General features: G+C 30.7%; 4 protein-coding genes and 2 pseudogenes across 6 annotated transcripts, besides 8 other annotated features; 4 read left to right on the forward strand and 2 right to left on the reverse strand.

Annotated features, from left to right (window-relative positions):
- Positions 1–28: 28 nt before the first annotated feature.
- Positions 29–917, reverse strand: TVAGG3_1070090 (uncharacterized protein; the record flags this gene model as incomplete). Its single annotated transcript, XM_001288969.2, has 1 exon — positions 84–338. The coding sequence occupies one exon, from the start codon at positions 336–338 to the stop codon at positions 84–86; it is 255 nt and encodes an 84-aa protein (XP_001288970.2).
- Positions 918–986: 69 nt separating this feature from the next.
- Positions 987–1,757: a mobile genetic element.
- Positions 1,758–2,295: 538 nt separating this feature from the next.
- Positions 2,296–2,323: a terminal%2Cinverted (terminal inverted repeat of Mariner transposon ID:TVAGG3_1070110).
- Positions 2,296–3,598: a mobile genetic element.
- On the reverse strand, positions 2,376–3,502 carry TVAGG3_1070120 (annotated as a pseudogene). Its single transcript has one exon. A coding segment is annotated over exon 1 (1,127 nt).
- Positions 3,571–3,598: a terminal%2Cinverted (terminal inverted repeat of Mariner transposon ID:TVAGG3_1070110).
- A 729-nt stretch (positions 3,599–4,327) lies between these two features.
- Positions 4,328–4,819: a mobile genetic element.
- A 1,465-nt stretch (positions 4,820–6,284) lies between these two features.
- TVAGG3_1070150 lies at positions 6,285–7,434 on the forward strand (annotated as a pseudogene). Its single transcript has one exon. A coding segment is annotated over exon 1 (1,150 nt).
- Positions 7,435–7,448: 14 nt separating this feature from the next.
- Positions 7,449–9,014, forward strand: TVAGG3_1070160 (DNA/RNA polymerases family; the record flags this gene model as incomplete). Its single annotated transcript, XM_051256347.1, has 1 exon — positions 7,449–9,014. The coding sequence occupies one exon, from the start codon at positions 7,449–7,451 to the stop codon at positions 9,012–9,014; it is 1,566 nt and encodes a 521-aa protein (XP_051076421.1).
- Positions 9,015–10,187: 1,173 nt separating this feature from the next.
- Positions 10,188–10,491: a mobile genetic element.
- A 23-nt stretch (positions 10,492–10,514) lies between these two features.
- Positions 10,515–10,585: a mobile genetic element.
- A 693-nt stretch (positions 10,586–11,278) lies between these two features.
- TVAGG3_1070200 (integrase core domain containing protein family) lies at positions 11,279–12,256 on the forward strand (the record flags this gene model as incomplete). Its single annotated transcript, XM_051256348.1, has 1 exon — positions 11,279–12,256. One exon carries the CDS (start codon positions 11,279–11,281, stop codon positions 12,254–12,256), a length of 978 nt encoding a protein of 325 aa, XP_051076422.1.
- Positions 11,279–13,670: part of a mobile genetic element that runs on past the window's edge.
- TVAGG3_1070220 (uncharacterized protein) lies at positions 12,276–12,548 on the forward strand (the record flags this gene model as incomplete). The annotated part of the gene is made up of 1 exon (XM_051256349.1): positions 12,276–12,548. The coding sequence occupies one exon, from the start codon at positions 12,276–12,278 to the stop codon at positions 12,546–12,548; it is 273 nt and encodes a 90-aa protein (XP_051076423.1).

The following is a 13,670-nucleotide window of genomic DNA, read 5'->3' on the forward strand; positions in this document are numbered from 1 at the left end:
TTTAAAAATTAATTAAAAATTAAATGTTTAATTCTGGGGTTTATGTAAGATGTCAATTCCATACCATTGTGTATAACAATACTTCATTTTTCCTTTACAGCATAACAATGATTAATGCATGCTTCATATTCTTCCATCAAAAGTTCGATTTCTTTTTCATTTGTAAACATTAATGAATTTTCTGCCTCTGAAATAAATTCCTTCTGGATCCTTTCATCGATATTTAATATTTCATCATTAAATTCTGATGATGAAATCCGAAAATCCTGGACTAACTCATCATAAATATTATATAATTCTTCATCATACTCTTCTAATACTTTCAAATAGACATCCATATTAATAATATCTTGATTTTTGAGATATTGACGTAGAACAAAAACTATTAAGGTTGTTCCAACCTTAAACATAATTTTGGGGCAATGTTCGATTGTTGTAATGATCATTTCTGGAATTTCTTCATAAGTAAAGAAGACCATGATTTTTGAATCAAGCTCATAATTGTCTAATATTAGGATCCTGTATAGTAAATAAATACAACACTTTGAATTTGTCCATTTTAATTCTTTTGTAATGAATTTTTTGATTATTTTTATAATAATGTAAATTGAATACTCAAATATATCTGAAGTTGAATTGATAAAGAAAGAAAGTGCAAATTCAAAATCAATGCTGTTATAATTACATAAATTGTAAATAGCTGAAGAAAAATCATTAGAATCTATGGAATTTAATAATATATCTGGCGAGAACTTAATTAAAAGGAGTAGAGTTTTACAACAATTATTGCAAAATAGATTGTTTGTAATTGAAGTCAAAATTTTTTTATTTTGAAAGTATGATAGAATTGAATTGAAATTTTCTTTATCCCAATAAAATAAAAGAGCATTAAAAATGGAAAATATTTTATCCATAAAGGGATACTTTTGTATTTGAGTCGAAATGTTTTCAATGTATAAATTTATTAATTCTTCAATATATTGCTCGGGAACAGGACAAATTTGCCACACGGCACTTTTTTTTAAAAATTAATGGAACGGAGCGATACTCTGCTGCAGGAGCCCCAAGGCTCCCAATCATTACGAAAGGGAGCCTCAGGGCTCCTGAGAATCCATCAGCAGAGGCCTTTTCATTTGGCCTCTGCTGATCAAAGATTCGGCGAAGCCATTCTTCGTCTCAGGAGCCCCAAGGCTCCCAATCATTACGAAAGGGAGCCTCAGGGCTCCTGAGAATCCATCAGCAGAGGCCTTTTCATTTGGCCTCTGCTGATCAAAGATTCGGCGAAGCCATTCTTCGTCTCAGGAGCTCCAAGGCTCCCAATCATTACGAAAGGGAGCCTCAGGGCTCCTGAGAAACCTCTTTGAGAAGGTTTTCTTAAAGAAAACCTTCTCAAAGATGATTGTCAGCATTCACTCAAAATCTACCAAGAGTTTCAAAGTTTCAAATCTATCTGAAATGAAGCTTTGAATCTATTGTATATCTAATTGTAGAGGTACCTTTTCAAAATGTCTTCTATTGATTAAATTTAATCAGTAAAAGTCATTTTGAAAAGGTACATCTCTATAATTGCTATTGAGCATTCACTCTTGGAACCTTGGAGCTCTTGTGTAGTGCATGAAAACTCCAAGATTCTAGCATAAAACATATATCATAGACATAATTTCTTCAAATATAATTTAAGGTTATTTTTTAAAAAAATGAGAAAACGTAATTTAAGGTTATTGAAAAGTGACACTTGGCAAATTTGTCCCGCACTCATATTGCTCCTCAATTTTGTGATCAACTTTGATTTTATTAGAAATCAATATAAATAAAAAATCATAGAGCCACTCACGATCCGCAATTATAATATAATCCAACAAATGCTGGATTATAATATCAAAATTATCAATAATGTAATGAATTGATATTTTATCTTTAACAGATAATGCATAAATAAGAAGTAACCAAGAGTTGTAGAATTTGTCTTTTAATCCACTAAAGTTTTTATCAATTTCACTTTCAATTAAAACATCCGGAACATTATAATATTGATTTGAATGTTCTATGTATGGCGATATGTGATTTAAAATATCAGTATCTGATGTTATTTGAATTGATTGAAAAATGTATTGTAACATTTGTGAAAAATCAGTATAATCGAATTTTGCCATGGAAGAATTTAGCATATTTAAATCTTTGGGACATTGATCTAAAGGTAATGACTTATAATCATCTTCCATTCAAGTCTAAAGCAAAAAAAGGAAAAACGGTCCGGCCAAATAAAGATTTAAGTTAAAAAAAGATATTAATATATAGGGTGTCCAAAGGTGTGTTTAGCACAAACCTGAATACTGCGAATAGAAATAAACAAGTTACATATATATAAAGTTTATTTAAATATAATCACCATTGGATTCAATCACGCGTTCGCAGCGATCGATCCAGGCTTGAAAGACACGCTTTAAATCATCATGAGAAAATTGCTCAAATTGCTCTCTTACAAAATTTTCAAGATCATCTGGACTCGCGAATTCGCGTCCTTCAGCTCTCTTTTTTAGCGTGCCGAATAAATAAAAGTCAGAGGGTGCAATATCAGGTGAATAAATTGGGTTTGGAACAACTTTGACATTGTTTTCCACCAAGTAATTCATTACCTTATGACTTTTGTGAACTCTTGAATTATCAAAATGAATTGCAAACTTTTGTTTTTGTTGTTTGGATTTCTCAAACTCATCAGAATTGATAATTTGAGTAAGAACATTGTCAATTAGATACTGAGCATTCATCGTATTAGGTTTTTGAAGAATATCAATTGCGATGATGCCATTCACGCCCCAAAAAACCGACAGCATCATCATTGGTGTGTCAATTTTTTTCTTCGGGAATGTTTGCGGATTTTCATCCTTCGGGATCCACATGATTTTGGCTTCTGTTGCATATTGAAACCAAGACTCGTCCCCTGTTACTAAAAAGCGAAACTTCTTGGATTGATACGCACCCAATATAGAGAGGCGCTTTTTCGAAGATTGGACTCTAGATTTTTTTTGAACTGAATTAAGGTTGTGCGGAACCCAACGTGTATACGCTAGTTTGTAGTTCAAATAATTGTGCAGATAATAACTGACTGTTGTACGTGGTATCTTTGTCATCTCCTCTATCCTTCTGAGTGATGCTCTTGGGTCTTCATCTAGCACTTGAAGAATTGCTTTGATTTTTCTTTGATCCGGCGATTTTTTGTCAATTTTTATGATGGGCGCCTTTTTGTTCATGAAGTGATACATCCTAACATGATACGTTACAGTGGAATAGCTAGGAGCATCCATACCGAAGCATTTTACCAATGTCTCGTAGATTTTTTACAGTCTTTGCATTTTTTTGCAAGAGCGAGGATGTTTTCTTTATGATTCATTAAAAAAATGAAAAAAATCCCGCCAAAATTTCCCGCGAAACCGCCTCTTGTCTCAAAATTCATTTTATATCCCGGCATGGCGCCAAAATACAACATACTCATCATATACATATATTCATATTTTTTATTATATATTTATAATCAGCATATATCTCCTTTAATAGTCTCATATAGAGCGCTGTGCTAAACGCACCTTTGGACACCCTATATATTAAGGTCATAATTTTAGTATATTTATAATAAATATAAGTTGTTTTGGTAAACTTGCACTTAGAGATCAGCATCGAAACAAAAAGTGCAAGATTTTTACGAAAAGAGCTTACAGGTGTAATAAATATAAGATAGGATTACACACGTAAGCTCTTTTCGTAAACTTGCACTTAGAGATCAGCATCGAAACAAAAAGTGCAAGATTTTTACGAAAAGAGCTTACAGGTGTAATAAATATAAGATAGGATTACACACGTAAGCTCTTTTCGTAAACTTGCACTTAGAGATCAGCATCGAAACAAAAAGTGCAAGATTTTTACGAAAAGAGCTTACAGGTGTAATAAATATAAGATAGGATTACACACGTAAGCTCTTTTCGTAAACTTGCACTTAGAGATCAGCAGTAGTAGGATATGAAGGGTTTAGTGACTTTTTTTGTTACGTCTATATATAGATGAAGGTATATTTTCACATCTTCTATATATAGATGATATAAAAATTTTTTCTTACGCTTTTAGTAGTATATGTGGAAGGGTTGTGAGACTTTTTTTGTTACATCTATATATAGACGATGCATTAAAATATATTTATTTATAAACCATTAAAAAAAATTAACATTAATTTTAAAATAATTTATTTTTTTATCTTTTATAAAAGAAGCTATATATAGATGATGTCAGATATTCCGCCATTAATTAAACATTGTTGAATAACTGAATGGGTTAAACTTCTTACGAAAAATTAAAACTTAGTTATGTTTATTATTTTATTTTTTTATTTTGTATGAAATGAGTGTCAAGACTAACGACGTTAAAAAATTAGGATTCACAAACAGGGAAATAAAGGATATATTAGAGGAGGCGGGTTATGAGGTTGATAAATATTATTTAAGAAATTGTCAAAAATTCGCGGAGTTTTTAAATGAGTTTGATCATGATGGAAAAATGAATAAAGATGATGTTATAAATTTCTTATATCCCACATCTAAAAAAGAAGAAAAACCTAAAGAACCTGATGTTTTCCCTGAATATTATGAAGAACGAATTAAAGATGATGAATACGATGAAATTGAAAGACTGGAAAAAATAAGAGATGAAATAGATGAAAAAATTAAGGAATTAAGAGAAGTTGAAAAATATAATGAAAATGAAGTAGAGGGTTTAATGAATATCCCAGCTTCAGAATCAGAAGTACAGAAATCTCATGAAGAAAGATATAAAAATTATGTCTCAGAATCAACACAAAATTTATTAGATGGTGAAATAGACGAAACACTTTCAGAAGAAGGTACTAAATTTATTCGTAAACATAAGTTACAATTTATTGATAATGAAGAATACCCTTGTATCCTACTTTCACCACCTTTAGATTCCGAAAAATTCAAAAAAGCTCTTAGAAACGTGACATATGCAACTAATACGATTAAGAAAGAAGATCATGATATTTACACAAATTATTATTTAAATAAATGCACGGGTGTTGATAAAGTTTTTGATTTATTAGATAAAATATCAAAAGAAACCATTGGAACATATAAAATTTTATGTGATTGCGGTTTCATTGTTGAAGATACCAATAATGTTTCATATGAAAGAACAGCACCGAAGGAAGACGAAGTTGAAAGGTCCATACCATTCGTTATTAAGAACATAAAAGATATGAAAACTTATAAACATTATATTTATTCATTTATTTCAGAAAAAATGGAAGCAACCCATAAAACATCTTCTCATCATTTTATAGCTATTCATACATTCCTTTTCAAAGTTGTGAAATTAAATAAGACAGGAATTAGATTTAATGTATCAGGGTACGCATTCTTGAGTAAATTAAAATGTATTCGTCACGTCGCAGATGATAAAAATTTATGTGTTCTTAATTCATTTTATGGACTTTAAAAAATAAACTTTATTTTTATTTATTTTTTAATTTTTATTCTTACATAAATGAACAAAAACGGAACAGCTAAAATGAATGATAATCAAATTAGAGCAGAAGGTAGAAGGTTATTTAAACGCTTCTATAACATTCCTGATGGTGTTAATCCTAAAACTCGTAGAAGCTATTTAAATGAAGCAATAGATGCATATGAAGGTTTTGACATTTCATCAGAAGGTGAGAGATTAGCGAGAATGTTAAATGTTAATATTGATTTCTATTATTGTGATCCTCAACCAGAAGACGTGGACATAAATAAGGTAGACTTTCCATTAGTGGAATCAATAATGATAGATCCAGAATTTGAAACAGTAAATATTTTATTAACACAGAGTCCATGTGGAAAACTTCACGCTGACAGAATAACAGACGTTGAAGCACTCACCGGCTATAAAGTTTGTTCATTTTGTAAAGAAGAAGTTTATTCTATCCGTGATGATCCAGAAAGGAAAAACCAAAGAAGATTTTTAAAACATTGTGAGAAATGTAAAGAAAATAATGGAAGATTAATTCAAGACGTTCAATTGCAAAAGACCCAGCAACCATATGCACCACATATTACGAAACAGAAGATATATCAGTGGTTATTAGCTCACAATTTGCAGGAATATTATAAACCGACAAGATATTATATTACTTTTGACTTTGAAACATTAGAGACTAAAGAAGAATTACAACTTTTTGAGTGTGCAACTTTGAACGCTTACTTAAAACCATTCATGGTGTCATCAACGGTTAAATTAAATGATAAAACATATACGAGGAATTTTTGCTTAACTTCGAGTGATTCTTTTATTTCTGATTGGATTGAGTTTTTATTTTCAACCTGTTCATTAGTTGCTAAATCAAATATTGAACAATATGAAGAATTATTGAAGCCGCAAACGGCGGGGACTTTGTCTCATACATTAAATGAAAAACAGAAGGAAGCATTTAAAGAACTTCTAGATGAGGAATTCAATAAAGTGAATATCATAGGTTTTAATTCGGGAAAGTTTGATTTAAATTTAATTCTTCGTGATTTAAACACTGCAAAATGGAAAATAAAATCAATGCTGGGTTCATCTTCACAATTTAAGCAAATCATTGTAAAGAAAACAAACGTTCCATATGAATTGAGATTTATTGACATCAGAAATTATATAGCGGGTGGGACATTAGACCAATTCACTCAAGATTTCGGAAGCAATAAATCACGTGTTAAATCCTTTTTCCCTTATCAATTCATCACGTGGGAAAATTACGAAGAAGAATTATATAAAGTGGAACCATTCACTCAAGATTCATTTTATTCAGCATTAACTCAAGAAACTATATCAGATAGTGATTATCAAATATATCTCAATGATGCTAAAAATTTTAAGAATAGATTAGAATATTTTATTCATTATTGCAATAAAGATGTTGAAATTATGATTGACCCAATTGATAAAATTATTGAAGAAACATTTGTTTATAAAATTGACACACTTCATAATCTTTCTTTATCATCGAATGCTTCAATGATTCGTTACGCTTTAGCATATAAAGACTTTAATCCTAATGAAAAATATCCTGAGGAAGAGATAGAATCAAGTTTTGAATTAATGAAAAAGTATTGGAAATATAAAATTGAATCATATAAGAAACAAGATGAAAAAGCAGAAAGAGATACTAAAAATAATGTTTCAATGGATGATTTTCAATACTATCATGATTTAATCCTTTCATCTAAATGCAAAATGTGTGGTAAAGCGTTTACATATGCTAATAAACCAACATTGGATAGAATCGATAATGAAAAACCACATACCAAAGAAAATTGTCAGTTAATGTGTTGTTATTGCAATGTCATAAAATCAAATAAATATGAAGATGTTCAACGTTTAAGAATCAATTTAAGAAATTATGAATAAAAAATAATTTACCAATGACTTTAGATTCAGTTGAAGCTTATCACATTCTCCGTAATGGAATTACTGGTGGTCTATCAAATGTTCAACATCGTGTTAATCTTAAAGGAATCACGCACATTAATAAACTTTCATATAATCCAGAAACTAAAACTGTATCAAATGAGGACACCACCAACATTATGACTCATTTCGTTGGTGTTGACTTTAATTCATTATATCCTTCATCATTTTCATCTAATCCTCATGATTTCATTCAATATACTGACCATAAAATGTATATGCCGGGAAGATTGAATGGTGTTATCATTTGTGATACAGCAACAAAGAAAGCAAAAGCATTGGGAATAATTAAGAAGAAAAATACTTTATTCGTGGCTGAAGTAAAGGGTCACATTGATGAAAAATACATTAATGATTACATAAACTTTTTACCGATAATAAGAAACTTAGATATTATCACAGATGAAAAAACAATTGGCAGTTTTATGTATAATTACATGAAATCAAACAATCTACCAGTTGACCAGAAACAGAGAAAATTAACTCAGTTAGCATCAACACACAACCAATATCAACCATTTTCTTCTTATTATCTTTGGTATCTAATAGACAGATTTCATTTTATCATCGATGATATTCAATCAATTTTAACATTTACTAAAAACACTTGCTTTAATGAATTTGCGAACGAATTTATGAACGAAAGACAAAAGGCTGAATTAGAAGGAAATAAAGGAAAAAGTTTATTTTGCAAGATTTCACTTAATGGATCATATGGTTACGATGCAATGAATACACAAAATTACGCAAAGACTAAAATAATGAATGCACAGAAGGCACGCGTTGCATGTATGTCAAATAAGTTTAAAAACATAAGAGAAATAGGTGAAGATACGTATCAAATGATGCTCAAAGATAGATTTTATAGATGTGATACATGTTTACAAGAGGCATTCTTCACTTTAGATAATGCTAAATACTGGTATTTGGTTTTCATTTATGATTTTATGTATAAATGCATGAATGTTAATCGTTTTCATTTCATTGAAGGTGATACTGATTCATCTTATTGGGCAATCGCTGGTGATCCAAATCTTCCTAACACTCAAGCATTTCAAGCAATTGTTACTGATAAACAATTTTATGATAAAAACATTTTCAAATTCGCACCATTTGATTTCTGCTGTTTTGATGAGAAATTTAAACCTAAATTAAAGAATAAAGCTGAAGAAAAAGCACATGAGAAGAAGTTATTGGGTTTAGCAATTGAGAAACAAGGTGATAACATGGTTGCTTTATGCCCCAAGTGTTATACATCATTCAACGGTTCAATTGATGGGGGTGATTTTAAAAAGATTGCACAAAAAATGAAAGGTGTTAGTTTACGACAAAATAAACAATTAACACCTAAAAATTATTTGGATATAATAAATGATAAAGTGATATTTGATGGTCAGAATATTAATTTACAACTTAAAAACGGATTAATGACTCGCTTAACAATTGGTAAGACTGCATTAACAGGAGCACACACTAAGGCTGTATGTTGTGAAAATGGATGTTGTATGCCGTTTATTTAATAAAATGCCACAGAAGAGACAAAAGGAACCGTTAATAATGGTTTTGATTCTTGATCAAAGAGGTGGGCGCCCTTAAAACATTTATTTTATTTTTATATAAATGGATAATGTAGATTTAAAAATTTTAATTGATGATTTAGTATTTAATCAAAATTTTCTTACTTATTATGAATTAAAAGCATATCTCCAAAAATATGATGAAAATATAACGGGTGATGATATGGATTATTATTATTCATATTATAAAAATGAAATTTTGAAATATCATGATAAAATAATTTCTAAAATTAAAGACAAAATTAAAAATAATGAATATACAAAGGGAAAAACTAAATCACAACTTAAACAATTGAAAGATTTCAAAAATAAAGTATTAACAGAAGAAGATATTGATGAATTATATAAATTATATAATCCTGAGCTGCAAAAAACAAAGGAACAAAAGTATAGATCCGTATTTTTCCCAAGTGAGGGGGGTATCTCTAATCCCAGCCCTATCGTCCTCCCAATGTCAGTTTTTAATATAAAATCCAAAATTTTTTAAAAAAATAAAAATTTCGAGAAATTTTTTAAGTTTTTTTTCTTTGATTTCAATAATACAAAATAAATTTGGGAGTAAAAAGACACTATTTAATGAAATTCATATGAGTGAGTGTGGATAAATACACTCAGAACATACAATTTATATATTTTTTCTTTATGTTATCAACTAATTAGTGATAATTTTTTTTGAATCAGATTTTTTTTTCATTAAAAACATAATATATAACGCAATAATGATGTACACATACGTATCTACACATCAAAATATAAAGTTTGTTTTGGTCTGGGCATCCCAACCAAAAATTCTTAAAAAATTGAATAAAATTGAATACTTGGGGCTGGGATACCCAGCCCGAAACCGAATTGAATTTTTTGAATTAAAGAATATATTTACGTATTTATAATATATATGTGATGTTTATAAAAAATACTAAATTTTTGTAAAAAAAATTCAATTTATTCAAAACGTACATTAAGTGATCACTTCATTAGTAGGATCAGCGATCCTACTAAATGGTGAGAATGCCACTAGATAAAAAGGGAGTCCTTGGAGCTCTTGATCTCTTGTCAGTAGAGTCCATAATGAGGCATGGCATCTACTGATTAGAGATCAGAGCAATCCTACCTTATCTTCAGGAGCTACAAAGCTCCTAATCGTTACGAGAGGGAGCCTTGGAGCTCCTGAAGCTCATCAGCAGAGGCTATTTACCATTTGGGCCTCTTCTGATGAAAGATGCGAAGCTCTTCTACGAACCAGGAGCTCCAAAGCTCCTAATCCTTACGAAAGGGAGCTTTGGAGCTCCTGAGTCTTCATCAACAGAGTCCCAGATGGTAAATGTCCTATGCTGATGAAAGATGCGAAGCACATCTTCGAACCAGGAGCTTCAAAGCTCCCATTCCTTACGAAAGGGAGCTCTGGAGCTTCTGAAACTCCTTTTATTATCAGATAGGACAGTTTTCTTCTGAGGCTTCTCATCAAATCTAAGACTTCAGAAGAAAGCTGTCCTATCCGTGTATACTTACATTCTAATTGACTACAAGTGTACAACTTTAAGGCAGAGATTATCCGAGGCCTCTCATCAAATGAGGGACCTCGGATAATCTCTGCCTTAAGTAGTCAAATAACTTTTCTGACTATTCAGGAACAAGAGAACAAGAGTTGGAATACTTTAAGGCAAGGTTCTTCCGAAATCTCTCATCGAATGAGAGACTTCAGAAGGACCTTGCCAAATCCTTGAACACTGATATCCTTAGAACTGAGCTAGGACCAAGGAGAAGTAGTGTACTATAGCTCACGATGGTAATCTCGGAATTACTTATATTGCCACATGCACAATATCTATTCAGCCAGACTCCTATATACAAGAAGTCAGGCTGAATAGATATTGTGCATATGGTTTGCAGAACTCTAATAACACATAAAATTTTGTTATCCCAAAAAGGTGACATTTTGGGTGTATCGTCCATCCCAGGGATGCAAAAATCACATCACCTTGTATCTATAACAAAAGCTAAAAGTGCAAAACGCCCAGGTCATTCAGACCATAAATGAAGCACAAGCTTTAATTTATGATTCATTAGTTAAACCACATTCAGCCCGACTTTTAAATGAAGATCAACTTTTGGAATTCATCCTTCAACATAAACTCGAAGCGGGAAAGTATATCAAACCTTTATATACAGCATATTTAAAACAAATGAATAGAATACATCCGGAATTAATGAAAGGAGGAATGAAATCCAAAACTTCATCATCCAAAATCAAAGCAGATAAAATTAAACCACTTGCAACCCCAAAACCTCCAACAGTAGTACCTCCTCCTTCAGTTAATCCTTCATCATTCACTTTATTATATCCATTTCAAACATTAAAGAAGCAAAAAGATTTTAAAAAGGATTTCAAGATATTAAATAAACCAATTGACCCAAAAATTCAACCGTTAAAGGAAAAATTTGGTCGCCCTTCATTTGCACCATATCCATATTCATACGAAATCGATCATTTAGAATATTCAAAAGGAAATGTTACTTATTTATTTGCCATTAACATTAACACAAGATATTTATATTGCATTCCGGTGAAAGGGAAAACAGAACAGGAAACAAGAAGAGCTATTCAATACTTACTAGATCATGAAAGAGTAGATAATATCAGGGGTGATGGTGATAAAGGATTTCAGGCAGCTATGGCTCATTATTTCCCACAAATTAATTTTTACTTCTCATCTTCTCCATATACGTTTCATAATAAAATAGTTGATGCGGTAATGAGAACTCTTAGAGATGCGTTAGGGGTTAACGGTCAGATATACTGGGATGGAAATCATGACTCCATCATACAGCAGTTAGTATATTATTACAATAATACATGGCATAGAACTATAAACATGAAACCGGTGGAAATGAAAAATGATATTTCAAAAGAATGGGAATATATTAGAAAGCAAATGGAAAGGTTAAATGATGTTAAACATGAACAAATTAATTCGGGGCTCATGAATTTTAAACAAGGGGATAAAGTTTTGATTCATCTCGATTATGGAAAAACTGATAAATCAATGACAAAAAGAAGACGAAGATTTGACACAATAGCTGAATTTGTTAGATATATTAACGGTAATGTATTAGTTGAGGTTAACAATATATTAATAGAAATTCCGATTTATTTTATTACTTCATTATATTTAAATAACATTTAATTTTTTTATTTCGTAAGAAATGAGTGACAACGAAGCAGCCAAGAGTCCAGACGATGAATATAAAAAGAAACTAAACAGAATTAAATCAAAAATATGCTATTACAAAAAGAAGCCGCAATGTGGTGGGGTTGAAAACGATAAAGAGAGGAAAGAAATAATCGAAAAATTAAAAACTTACCGTTCAATCCTTAAACTGAGTGAAGCAAAAATAAAAGAATTTAATAGAATAAATAAATTGATTGGAAGAGATGAATTTAATAAAGATGAATTTTTAAACTCAATCCAAATTTAATTTTTATTCCTCATCTTCTCTGTTTTTCGTGGTTTGTTGTTTTTAATTTTTCGATTATTTTTTTCCTCCCTTGTTATGATTCGTGGTAAATTTTGAGCTTGTGGGGTATTCATTCATATAAAAATAAAATTTGATGTTATCGTTATTTTATCATTAATGGTTTCAGGTTATTCAATAATGAATTATTTTTGAATAACTGATGAAGTCACCGGGTCACCAGGTCACCAGGTAATTTAACTTCTCTGAAAAAATGAGACAACATGACATTTTGACAACAGGTATGAAAGGAGGATGGTATTTATTAATTATTTTTGAATAACTGATGAAGTCACCGGGTCACCAGGTAATTTAACTTCTCTGAAAAAATGAGACAACATGACATTTTGACAACAGGTATGAAAGGAGGATGGTATTTATTAATTATTTTTGAATAACTGATGAAGTCACCGGGTCACCAGGTAATTTAACTTCTCTGAAAAAATGAGACAACATGACATTTTGACAACAGGTATGAAAGGAGGATGGTATTTATTAATTATTTTTGAATAACTGATGAAGTCACCGGGTCACCAGGTAATTTAACTTCTCTGAAAAAATGAGACAACATGACATTTTGACAACAGGTATGAAAGGAGGATGATATTTATTAATTATTTTTGAATAACTGATAGGGTCACCGGGTCACCAGGTCACCAGGTAATTTAACTTCTCTGAAAAAATGAGACAACATGACATTTTGACAACAGGTATGAAAGGAGGATGGTATTTATTAATTATTTTTGAATAACTGATAGGGTCACCGGGTCACCAGGTAATTTAACTTCTCTGAAAAAATGAGACAACATGACATTTTGACAACAGGTATGAAAGGAGGATGATATTTATTAATTATTTTTGAATAACTGATAGGGTCACCGGGTCACCAGGTCACCAGGTAATTTAACTTCTCTGAAAAAATGAGACAACATGACATTTTGACAACAGGTATGAAAGGAGGATGGTATTTATTAATTATTTTTGAATAACTGATAGGGTCACCGGGTCACCAGGTAATTTAACTTCTCTGAAAAAATGAGACAACATGACATTTTGACAACAGGTATGAAAGGAGGATGGTATTTA

The sequence above is a fragment of the Trichomonas vaginalis genome, assembly GCF_026262505.1.
Source record: "Trichomonas vaginalis G3 chromosome Unknown ctg_87, whole genome shotgun sequence".
Taxonomy (NCBI): Eukaryota; Parabasalia; order Trichomonadida; family Trichomonadidae; genus Trichomonas; species Trichomonas vaginalis.